Below are 12,391 nucleotides of genomic sequence, written 5' to 3'. Positions count from 1 at the left end.
TGTCACCGGGCACCACTGAAAAGAGCCTGGCCCCATCCTCTCTACACCCATCCTTCAGATACTTATACGCATTGGTAAGATCCCTTCTCAGTCTTCTCTTCTCCAGTCTGAAGAGTCACAGCTCTCTCAGCCTTTTCTCATGTGAGAGATGCCCCAGTCCCTTAATCATCTTCATAGCCCTCCGCTGGACTTGCTGCAGTAGCTCCATGTCTCTCTTGTACCGGGGAGCCCAGAACTAGACTCAGATGCGGCCTCACCAGGGCTGAGTAGAGGGAGATGATCACGTCTCTCAACCTGCTGGCAGCACTCTTCCTAATGCATCCCAGGATACCTTCTTGGCCTTCTTGGCCACAAGGGCACTTTGCTGTCTCATGGTCAACTTGGGCTCCACCAGGACCCCCAGGTCCTTCTCTGCAGGGCAGCTTCCCCACTGAGCTGCAGTAATGCTTGGGATCCAGCTCTCAGGGCCCCCAGCGCCTCCTGCCATGCTCTGACACCAGGGTGAGGCTGGCAAAATACCTTGCTTGGTCCCTGCAAGCCCAAATCTGGGTGCTGGACTCCTCTGCTGTGCCGTGTGGGTGCAAAGCCCAGGGACTCCTCTGATGAGGCTGCAGACCAGGATGGAGCATCCCGCTGCTGGCCCGCGGCACCTAGGGGATGCACCTGTGGGAGCCCAGACCCTGGTTTGAGGCAGGGGAAGGGGGGAATGACTCACAGGTCCCGGCTTGGGTGGTGGCACGTGCCTTCCCAAGCGCTGGCACCGGGGCCAGTCGCAGTGTCTGCTCCGCGTGCCCACCACAAAAGGCTGGTGCTCGACACCGCTTTTGTGCTCATCTTTCATGATCCATCTTTTAATCTCCCCCCAGCAGGTCCGTGCTTCAAGGCTGGCTTCCACAGCCTGCTTTTAATTGGCGCCTCCAGCGCATGGCATCAGATAACCCTTCCTGCTTCCTCCGCTGCTGCCCTGCACGGCTGTGGGTCCGCGGACCCACGGCTGCTCTCTTGCTGCCAGCCCTGCGACTCATCGCCAGCTCCACAGCAGGTGGCGAAACAGCCCCTTTTGTGAACTGGCATAAATCAGGCGCAGAAGGCACACCGTGCGTAACTGGAAGGAAAAAAAGGGGGGAAAAAAAAAACAAAGCGGCAAAAGATGACAATGATGATAAAAACAGGAGTTTGAAGTGGGTGCGCCGGGGCAGCGCTGCCCACCGCAGGATACAGGGGAGGAGGGCATGGGAACAGCACTGGGGGCTCCCTGCAAAGCCCTGGGGATGCAGCCCCCAGCACCGGTCACACGGACAAATGCTCGCACGTGCTTCCCCCTTCCCAAAAGCAGATAACGACCGGGGGGGGGGGGGGTGGGCTTGATGGCACCATCAGGAGGAGCCTGTGTATAAAACTCACATAGCAACTGTTGCCTAGGAGGGAATTTGGGACCAGCCCTTAATTTCCACCCTTTACAAAGGGAAGGCAGATAAGCGGCCAGGGCAGGGGGGATGCAAAGCAGTCGGGCTCTGCAGGGAGGGCAGCCCCGGCCATGGGACCTGCAACGCAGGCAGCAGACCGATAGGACAGGCCACAGCCTTGGAGAGGTGGCCACTCACCCCAGGAATGGCCAGGCTGGAAAGCACCGGCTTGGCCGCTCCTGAAGCAGCACACTAACGGAGGGGTCGAGTGTGACCCCCTCGCCGGAGGCTGCTGCAGCCCCTGCTGGGCTTTGGCTGGAGATTCCAGAGACGCCTCCATCCTTGCAGGGTCGAGCTCGTCTTAGACGTAATCCGGCAAAAGCTAAATCAAAGGGGAGCAAGAGAGAGAGGAGCGAAGCGCGCTGCCCGCAGAGAGGCACTGGGGTGGTGCAGCTCACATGAAGGATGATCCCTGCTTAGGAGGGAGAAATCCAGCCCCAGGCTCCACACCTGGGGCTGCTCAGCCAGCCCCTGCGGTGAGGGGCACCCGTGCCGGGGCCACGGCCCACTCCGCTGAGGCCCCCCCAGACTCCCGCTGCTCAGCAAGGCGGCGTGCGGAGGAAACCGGCCCCGGCTTTGCTTTGGTGGTGTGCTCAGAGCAGAGCCCCCTGAGCCCTGTCTACACAGGGGGCATGCCCGCGCTCCTCTGGGCATGGGGAGGACGGGGGCAGCCCTGGAGCCGTTGCCCCCCAAGCTGCTAGCCAGGTGACAGAGCCAGAGCAGAGACCAACGGGGGAAGAGAGGGATGCCAGTGCATGCTGTGGCCCCACCGAGGACACAGCAGTGCTGAGCCTGCTCCTACAACTGGTGGGAGAGAGCGGTGCCCGCACTTGACACCTGCTCCTGGCCGGACTGCGCACGGGGGTGGCAACCCCAGTGCAAGGCGAGTCACTGCCACAGCAGCTTTTCCCAGTGTGGCATGCACGAGGAATAACCTTGCCTCCTCCTGCTGCATTACGAAGACAGTCAAGTCTCTGTGTTCTCGGTGTCTCCAACGCTGGGTGACACATGTCCAGCCTGGCGGGTGTCCCGCATTTGGTGCTGAGAAGCCAAGCTGCAGAGGTGATGGGATGAGCAGGCATGCGGGGTCGGGGTGGTTTGCAGCATCAGGGGCAGAGCCAGGCCTCGGGGCCTGGCCAGAGGGCTCGGGGCCAGCAAGAACCATGCACTTGGTGCTGAGAGGCCAAGCTGCAGAGGTGATGGGATGAGCAGGCATGCGGGGTCGGGGTGGTTTGCAGCATCAGGGGCAGAGCCAGGCCTCGGGGGCTGGCCAGAGGGCTCGGGGCCAGCAAGAACCATGCACTGCTTTCCTGACCAAATCTGTGGCCGCTTCCCACCTTCACTAGCTCTCTCCGAGGAGCAACGCCTGGCACAGCAGGACCCCCTGCTCTACAACACATGACCGTGACAGCAGGCACATGCACACATGTGCACACACATGCATGCAGGTGCACACGTGTGCACACAAACCCCCACATGCCCTACCCACTCCCACCCCACGGCACCCGGTCCCACAGCCCACCCTGGTCCTACTTCCTGCAGCCCCAGTGCTGATGAAGAAACACCTGCCTCCAGGCTGCAAAGTCCACCGGCCACTTTCAGCTCAGGTTTAAATGACTTGTTTTCCGGGCAATTAGCACTTGTTAATTAGAGAGTGAAGCTGAGGCTCTCTGGCATAGGGCTGAGCGCCTCGGCTCACCCTGGCCCTGAGCGGCCCCAGGCAACGAGCAGCCTCACTGCAGCACCAAATTATCTCCTTGCCTCAAATGAAGCAAGGCCGGTGGGTCCGGGGCTGGGGCGGCCCTGCACCCTGTGGCACCAGGGCTCTGCGGACGGTGGTCTCCAGCAGCTCCCGCATGAGCTGGGGCTCTCGCCTCCCGCCTGGCAATTGCTGCTGGTGGGAGGCGGCGTGCACGAGGCTGTGGAGACAGGAGTGCATGATAAATACGGCGCTTGTTTACTCTCCCCGCTGCCCCTTTGCTTCCCCAGCACTCTCCATAAATCTCTTTTATCTGCCGGCACAGACAGAGCCACGCACGTGGTGCAGGCGAGACAGCGGCTGGCAGCCTGCAAGGACCCGCACGTGCTGCCACCAGGCTTAGCAGTGGCTGTGTGGCGTGACCAAAGCTGGGTGGTGCCTGCAAGGCCTGGGACCCATGCGCCGGAGCTTGTGCATCTCCCACTGCAGTGTCCCCGTGCCAGGCACGGCGGGGCATCTGGGGGTGGGGGAGGGCAAAGGAGGTGGTGCTGGGGAGCAGGGCGGCACGGCGCTTCCTCGCAACTCTTGCACCAGGATTCAATGGGGTATAACCCCATTTCTATTGCTGCTTATTGATGACAGGATTACCTGCCTCGTTAGCACCGCAGCTTGTCACATGGGATTTGCTCCGCACTATATGAGCGGCAGCCAGCTGCCTTCTCTGGGAGGGAGGGTCCCCGTGCTGGGGGAGAGGGTCCTCCAAGGGGCTGGGAGGCAGATGGGGACACCACCCCCCTCTGTCAGCGGACCATGACGCCTCGTGCTGATCCCCCCCAGCTCCCGTGGCTGCAGGTGAGAGACCAGCTGGAGAGAGCCTGAGCAAGCTTGAGGCCCCCAGGGTGGCGGAGGGAACGCTTCAAACCCGACCCCATCACGGCTGAGGCCTGCCAAGGCATCTGACATGGATTACTATTTTCTGAGCATCGCATAAGCTGGCACTCCTGCACAACTGGCCTCTCGACAGCGCCGGGGCCAAGCAGTGAGGCTGACTTATTTGGCCCGCAGCCGCCCTGTGCCATTGGCACACCCTGCCCTCCCTGGCTCTGTCCGGGACTTGGTGCAGGGAAAAGACCCCCCTCTCCGCAAAGATGCTGGGACCAACAGCAACAGCCCAAGCTCCCCAGCAAGGCAAAGGGGGCAACCAACAGCCCCTGTGGCAAGCTGCCACGGGAATTTCCCCTGTCCTAGTCCCAGCCGTGCGAGCCTCCCCAGGCTGGTCCCTAGAGCCCTACTTTTGGGTCCAGAGCATGAAAAAGCACAGCCGGGCCCAGCTGGGAGTGATCTTTGGCAGCCTCGAGTGGCTCAGACCCGAGCAGCCTGCACCCGACATGCTCTCGGGCTGCAGCCAGGGAGTTTCCATCCGTCTACAAAGGCTTCACGAGGAACAGCCCCTCGGCTCTCCTGCGCGGAAAAGGATGCTGGGAAAGGATGTTGGGAATGGAGTGAAACGCCCACCACTAAAAACTCTGCAGTGTGCCATGGGAACTCGTCCTACCACACGGGAGCAGGCACTGGCTCCAGCTGCAGCGCTGGGGGCAGGCATGGGGTCTGTGCCGTGCGGCTGCCCCACGGCTGCTTGCTATTCCAGTCCCATCCCCTCTGAGTGCATCTTCCTGCCCTGCTCTTGTGCCCCAGCCCCGGGCTCCCGCAAACGTGCTCCCCTCTGGCTGTGGTGCCTCCTTCGCATCCTCAGCGCCCTCAGTAGCCAGAGGCGTTGGTAGGGACAAACGTGGGGAGAAGCTGTGCAGAGCCCGCCCCCCCCCCCCCCAAAGGCACCCAGCCAGCCTGGAAGCAGCAGTCCAAGCCACACCAGAGCCGGGCTGCTACAAATCCACGCAGGGAAACCTCTCTGTGTGCCAGCTCGCCTCCTGCCATGGAGCTGGTGGGCAGCGTGGACACAAGCACCTGCTGCGGAGCGGAGCCCCAGTCCCCAAATGTCCGCACTGGGCTTCCCATGGCTGCAGCGCTGAGGGGCATGCCGCCGGCCTGCCTGCCACTGGGGCTCCAGGCGCCGTGCTGCCGTGCTGGGGCTTCCCAGATGCCGCTCGCCTGGCACCGGGCCGTTAATTCCTCCTCTTCGCCTCCTCCCACTCATTTGCTAGATATTTCCCAAACCTCTTATTTTTAGGTTGCAGCTGAAAAGCCGTGAATGTGCGGCTCTGGCGCGGGATCCCAAGCGCAGTGCAGGTGGGAGCCACGGCAGGACCCAGAGCGGGGCTCCCAAGGCCTGCTGGGGCAGGCAGGACAAGGCAGGGGGAGAGGGCCAGGACGGGAGGCTCCAGAGGCAGGAGGGGCCGCAGGCAGCTGGACACCAGCACAGGAAGCAGCGTGGCCCCCGGCAGCTGCCCCGGAGCTGAGCATCGGGATGGGGCAGCCCTGCGTGAGCGGGCCCCTGGGCAGGACACAGCTGCACACCTCACGGGGATGCTGATCCTGAGTTCAAATCCTGTCGCTGGATGTGATTACCCCCCCTCACCAGCTTCCTACTGCCATTTTCTCATCGCCAGACCTGATGGGCCTGTGCAGGGTATTCAACTGCCTCTGGAAGCAAGCCGTGCTGTGCTTGGCTGGCCGTGAGGAGTGGGCCGAAGGCATGGCCCCAGGAGCAGGGCTTGCTGGTGGGCAGCTGCCTTCCTTGCCAGGTGGCCATGGGCAGCTGGCAAGGGCCTGCCTGGGAAAGGAGACAGGGAGGGTGCCAGGCAGCCCTGTGGCTCTGCTGTCCCCCTGGCCGGTGCCTGGCCAACGTCACGTACATCAGTTGACCCTCTCCAGAGAAAGCTAAGGAGCACCACATCCAAACACACCAGGCACGCACAGGATGAGAGGGAAGAGAACAGGTGCCTGCTCTCCATCTGTGCATCTGTCTGTCTATCCGTGCAGCCCCCTCTCAAATACATCCATCAGTCCCTCCCTCCATCCATCCATCCATCCCTCGTACACATCTGTTTATCCATCCAGCCATCTGTCCGTTCCCCAGAGCTGTCAATCTGTCCGTCTCTGCCTCCCCCACATGGCGCTGGCTGTCCGTCCACACTGCCCCAGGTGGCTTTGCCTCAGGACTCACAGGAAACTAGGAGGAGAAGTATGGCCACAGGTCCTCGCTCCTGACCTCCCGCCAGGATGTGCCCCACCAGGGAGAGGTGAGCCAGAGCCTCCTGACAACCTGCTGCTGCTCTCAGCAGCCAGCCCCAAACGGGCCCTGTAATGGGGAGAGGATACTCGCAGCCCCTCGCAGCCCTGCCCTGGGCAGCGCTGCCCTGCAGCAGCAAAGACCTGCCTGGCCTCTTCCCCCCATCCTAGCTTGGGACAGAGCTGCAGGGCACAATTTCCACACACCCGTGGCAGCCCCGTGTGGCCATTCCCATGGCTGGGAACACCCAGACGCTTTTCTACAACAACCACATCAGGCAAGGGCCAGCCAGCACACGTATCGCTCCCCGGAGGGACCAGGAGCAGAAATTCACAGTAGAAGAAGAATTTGGCGAGTGTCTATGACCCTTTTCCCAACTCTCCCCCAGTCTCCGGTTACTTGTGGCTCAGCATTTCTGGAGACTATGTGGTTTCGCTGCTCGGTGCTCCCCAGGGGATCTCTCTTCGCAGGGAATGTCCAGTCCTCCCTGAGTGCACAGGACTTTCTGCAGCCGTGCCATCCTTTGGCAGCAAGTCCCACAGAGTTTTGTCCGTCACATGAAGAACTGCCCTCCTTACTTCGAGCCCGGCTCCCAACAGCTTCCTTCGATGCTTTCTATTGCACAAGAGGGATGTTTTCGGCTCCCTTCTCCCACTCAGCTTTGGGGCAGCCTTTTTGCCCTCTCTAGCTAACCTCTGATGCTGTGAAGGCCGTCTCTGCCCCAAAACATGCATGTGGGCAGGACCATGGGGTCATCTCCCATGCACACAGCCCCTGCCAGAAGCCCCCTTCCTGGGCAGGGGGCTATGGCAGAAGCATCCCGCCCAAGTGCAGCCCCAGTGCTGGCAGGTCCTTGCCTGGGCACAGCTGGATTAGCTGAGCAATGGTGGGAGGAGGAGGAAGGCTCTGAGGATAGAGAGGTGGGGGTTAGTGCTCACGAAACCACTGCTCGCAGAGACGAGGGCCAGAAGGTGCAGAGGAGCTGGCTGGGCTCGCAGGCACGCTTCTACCCCGCTGCCCGCGTCGGCAGCAGCGCACGGCAGGCGCTCGGGGTGAGCAGCAGCACCTGGCTGCTGCTCTAGCCTGGGCGTGCAGCGCTGCCAGCTCTTGTGCTGCCCTGACACACGACCCGCTGATGCTGCTTGGCCTCTCGCTCCAGGCAGGGGCCAGAGCCTCGAGGGCTCATTGCTGGTGCAAATCCTCCTGCACGCCCGCGGGCACCGATCCCTGGCTGCTGAGGGATCGCACCATGCTGGGCCCGAGCAGGGACATCTGCCCCACTGCTGCCACTGGTGCCCCACGGGCCCGGCTGGAGGGGAAGGAGGATTGCAGCCCAGGGCTCTGCTGGCAGCAGCCCCCCGCCGGGCAGCAGCCGGAGTGCAGGGAGAAGGGTGGCTGCACTGTCCCTCCTCCGCTGCCCCGGCATCCTCCACCACCCTGACTTTGTCCCCGTCGGCGAGATTGGCTGCTTCCCTTTCAAACCTCATTAACTTCCCCCAAGGTGACCCTCTCCTCGCCTTGCCTGCCCTCCTGCCGGGCCAGAGCCCAGCTCACCAGGGGACCCATCCGTGCAGCTCCCACGCCTTGGCATGGCCCTCGGCCACCCAGGACGGAGCAGCCACTGCGCCTCACGCCGGCCCTGATCCTGCCTGGGCACCTGGCGCCGCATCGCACCCTGGGGAGGAGCCCAAGCCCGCCGCGAGCGCCCCGCTCTACGCTTTCCCTGGCGCTCTGCCTTTGCACACAGTCCCTGCACACCCGCCCCGCTGCCTGCTTGCAGAAAGCCCTTCCCCTGCTGAATTCATCTATAATAGATATTGTAGCTGAGCCCCCAGGGGCCGGGGGGTGGCAGCGATATTATCTGCATCTGTCTTCGTTCTCCTCTCCCCCGCCCTTCCCTGGCAGGCTGAAAAGCCGCGAGATCAGGCCGTGCAAAGCCGCCGCTGGCTCCTCGGTGGTGGTGGTGGGGGGGGGTTGGCCAGACCTCCCTCCCCCAGGCCTGAACCCAGGATCTGGCCACCCTGCCGAGTGCTATTGCCTGTCACCATCACCGCTGCCCCGGCAGCCGGCAGCTGGGATGAGCTGAGGTCCCGGGGCCACCGCGCGACCCCGCCTCCGACAGCGTTTCGGCTTATTGTTAACCCGGTAGTCGACTTTTGTCCCAGCCCCCAGGACCCGCTCCGCCATCTCACCCCTCCCTGCCACACAGGCGCGCAGACCTCTCCGGTGCTGCCCACTGGGAGACAGGGCTTGGGGAAAAGGCACAGCCGCCTGGTTATTTATTCACTGCCTCCGGAGAGGCAACCACCACTCTGCTCGCAGCTGCCTCTGGCTGGGTGTGGGGCAGCTGCCGGGAGAAAGGGAGCCAGGGAGGGAATGAGGGCAAGGCGAGGAGGCACAATGGTGGCGGTGTGAGGCCTGGGGCAGACGAGGGACCAGGAGCAGGCACAAGGCTCAGTGCCCCAGCACCTGCTCGCTGCACGGAGGAGAGGAAGCAGTGGGATTGAAGTGCCTCCCAGGAGAGGGGACAGCTGGCATTGGCACGAGGAAGGAGAAGGACGGTAGGTCTCCCATGGCACGGGAGAGGGGGGAGGGATCCGGCACCAGAGGAGCCGGCCTGGCGTGGGGGAGATCCATCTCCGTGATGGGGAGGGCACCTTCTGCTCCAAAGCCAATCTCTGCTTCGCGCTCGATCTTGGGTTTCCGGACACGTTGCAGGAAGCAGGTACTGCAGGCAATGGTCCTACGACCAGCACAGGCTGCCACGGCTCCCTCTGCCAAACCCTGCCTGCATCCAGCCAGGGGGAGAGGCTCTGCCAAGCACCTCGGGTTGGTCCCAATTTCAACTGTGCCAAAACATCTCTGCCCACCCAAGGCCACGCTCCCTTGCAATGTCTCCCCATTCCTAGCAGAGCTGGGTTTCACACTCGCTATAGTTAACCAAAGCTTACACCCTGGACTGCAAGACCTCCTTTGCCCTGGATCATAAAGCACTTTGCAGATGGCAGCAAACGAAGTTTCCCAAATTACCCCATAAGATCTTTTTCCCCCACCATGAAATGCAGCCAGCACTGGGGAGCCACAACTGCCATCCCCAGTGTGGTCGAACGGAGCAGCGGACAAGGCCAGCACTGTGTCTGGCCGCAGGGCCGTGAGAATTCCCGTCAGTGAGCAGCACGAGGCGGTGGGTTCGGCGGCATGTGGATATATTGCACGCAGATCTTGCCTGGGTGGGATTTGCCTGCAGAGGAGCACAGCGCGGTGTTGGAAAGCGCCTCTCTCCCATGGCTCAGCACCGCCAGCACCGTGCCCTCCTCCAGCTGAGGAAAGGCCTCACCCTTGCCAAATCCAGGGGACACCCCTGGCTACCACAGACACCTGCGCCCCAGCTCTCTCCAACACCCAGCTGCACCTGATGGCTTAGTGGGACAAATGCCTGGCTCCTTCTCTGCCCAAAGACCACATGGGAGTGGAGGGCCAAGCTCCCAATGCGCTGGAGTCCCCCAGGTCCGACCAGAGCAGGCTGAGACACCCCCAGGCTGCCCCATGGCACCCTCCACATCTAGCCACGGCCAACACGTGGGTCAGGGTGTGATGGTGGGGACACACGGCACAAGGGTGCCGCGAGTGCCCACCACACAGGGCAGCCCAGGGACGCGTTTCCCACAGCAGGCAGTTGGGCAGGGCTAACCCTGCACAAGGGACGTAGCCAGCACACAGGCCCTTGCTGGGATTGCTCTCAGCCTTCGCCAGCAGAGCTGCACCTTGGCTATGTGGCGGCACAGAAGGAAATGAGGAAGTGCATGAGGCAGAAAGAAAGCAGGAGGCAAAAGGGAAACGGTGAATCGAGCAGGCAGTGTCCTGGTGCCAGCCGGGAGCTGCCTGGCACGGGTGTACCGTGCGCCCCTAGCCCCTGCTGGGGCACCCTGCTGCCAATGGCATCAAGCCAAACAGCACGGACCGCAACCGGCACACTGGAGACGTGGGAAAACTCCCATTTGTTGGGAGATGGAGCAGATGGGGATGCTCGGTTTGAGAGAAGGAGAGGCGAAGGGATCTGCCCCTGGTTGGAAACCCAGGGGCTCAGGACGGTGCAGGCTCTGCCATTTAATCTTGCAGCCTGCTTGCGAGCCCAGGAAGCGGCAAGGGCACTGTGAGCCCGGGCAAGGCTGTCAGCAGCAGGTAAGGAGACCATCAGGTGGAGGCCGGGGCAAACCAGGAACGGACACCCAGTTTGCAGTGGAAATAAGCTCTGGCTGTGGCAGCAGGCGCTCACCGCCCTTGGGCTGTGGGAAGGACAGCCCAGCCACGATGCTGCCAGCCAGGAACGGGCTTGCGGCCCCGCTCTGCCATGGACCTGCTGCGTGACCTTGGGCCAGGCACTCAGCAATGCTGTGCCATGCTTCCCTGTCTGTAAGGGCACCTCTGTGGGGGTGTGAGACCCGGCTACCCCAACACTGCAGCAAGAGGGACTGCCGTGCATCCAGGGAGGGAGAAACGTCCATCGCAGGCAGCTAGTCCCGAGATGCCAACTCCAGGGCAGCACCGGCGCTGCCAGAAACAGGTGCCAGAGTAACGTGGTGCCCAGCACTGCCCCAGCTCGCCGGCTCCCGTGGGCTGCACTCCCCCCAGTGCGCTGGCGGTGGCAGCGCTTGCTCTCCAAGCACCAGGGCTCCCCCGTGTCTCCCGCCAGCATGTCCCCATGCCACCGCAGGACACACCGTCCTTCTGCCCGCTGAGCCCGGCGGCAGCCGCTCCCGTGGCCCCAGGACCCCACAGGTAAGCGGCTGCCGGGCCCAGCAAGCCATGTTGCCTCCAGCAGCCTCCCTTCCCCTCCGCCTCCTTGTCACGCGGGCACGGCGATGGGGCTGCTGCGGGCTCAGACAGCCCCTGCTGTGCTGCTGTGTGCCCCAAACCCTCCAGATCAGCGTCCCAGCCTCCTCGATGTGGGGCTGACTGATGCCTCCGGAGCATGAGATCAGCAAAACGGCGCTGCCTGAAGCACCTTCCCAAACCGTCCTCGGTGGGCAGAGGCGCAGTGGGAAGATGCTGGGGGAGGGGGGGAATCGGGGCTTGGGGGAGCCCCGGAAGCAAAGGGCTAAGGCAGGTGGTGATGCTCGGCTCAGGGCTGGGTGCTCGCCCGCATCCACGGGCTCTCCTTGGGGTCCGCACCGAGCGCTTCCCCCCAGGTGCCGGGAGCTCGCCCCGGGTCTAGCGCCGGGTGCCTGCCCGGGGGCTGGCGCTCTCCCGGGGGCTGGGTGCTCCCTCCGGTACCCGGCGCTCGCCTCGGGGCTCGGGGAGAGGTGCTCGCCTGGCGGCTGCGGGCTCGCCCGGGACCTGCTGCTGCCTCCGGGAGCTGGGGCTGGGCACTTGCCGCGGGGCCGGGGGCTGCCCCGGCGAGTAGCCGCGGCGGCGACTTTCTGCCCCCCAAACTGCCCCGAGTCCCAGCCGGCAACTCCGGCGGGGCCGGGCGGGGGCTGCGGGCGGCCCCTTCGCGGGCATCCCCCCCGCCCCCCGGCCGGTGCTCGGCGCTGCAGGGCGCTCACCTCCGCTGGCAGCCTCCGGGTGCAGGTACATGGCGGCGGGGCGCGGCGCGGCGGCGGGGCGGCTGCTGCCCGGCTCGGCGGGGCCGCGGCTCATCAGACGGCGGCGGCGGCGGGCGGCAGCGGCGGCGCGGGGGCCGCGGGCGGCGGCGGGGCGGCGGCGGGGGCCCGCATGCGGCGGCGGGCGGCGGAGCCCGAGGTGCCGCCCGGCTGCTGTTGCCGGCGGGGCGGGCGCGGGCGGGTGCGTGTGCGTGTGCGTGTGTGTGTGTGTGTGCGTGTGTGTGTGTGCGTGTGTGTGTGTGCGTGTGTGTGTGCGCGCCCGATCGCACATCCACTTGCTGCTCGCTGCTGGTGGGAGAGGAAACTGCAGCCGCCGCGGCGGGAGGGATGCTCCGAGCCTCGCCCGCGCGCAGCCCGCCGCAGACACGCGCGGGGACATGCGGTGCCGCGCGCGCACACACACACACGCACACACACACACACGCACACACAC

At 64.0% G+C, this 12,391-nt stretch overlaps 1 protein-coding gene across 5 annotated transcripts in view; it reads right to left on the bottom strand.

The window, feature by feature from the left end:
• The window catches only part of SYT7 (synaptotagmin 7), a 36,915-nt gene extending 24,887 nt beyond the window's left edge, over positions 1 to 12,028 (bottom strand). For 3 of the 5 annotated variants that reach the window (XM_064513384.1, XM_064513383.1, XM_064513385.1), the window contains exon 1: positions 11,902 to 12,028. In XM_064513384.1, the coding sequence (XP_064369454.1) occupies positions 11,902 to 11,995 (94 nt within the window). In that variant the 5' untranslated portion in view covers positions 11,996 to 12,028. The remainder of the gene's footprint in view (positions 1 to 11,901) is intronic. The other 2 variants (XM_064513387.1, XM_064513386.1) reach the window with 1 other exon arrangement.
• Positions 12,029 to 12,391: the final 363 nt, after the last annotated feature.

Source organism: Dromaius novaehollandiae, chromosome 5 (assembly GCF_036370855.1).
Source record: "Dromaius novaehollandiae isolate bDroNov1 chromosome 5, bDroNov1.hap1, whole genome shotgun sequence".
Taxonomy (NCBI): Eukaryota; Metazoa; Chordata; class Aves; order Casuariiformes; family Dromaiidae; genus Dromaius; species Dromaius novaehollandiae.
The sequence above is the reverse complement of the archived record's forward strand: the minus strand, read 5'-3'. Positions and strand labels throughout refer to the sequence as shown.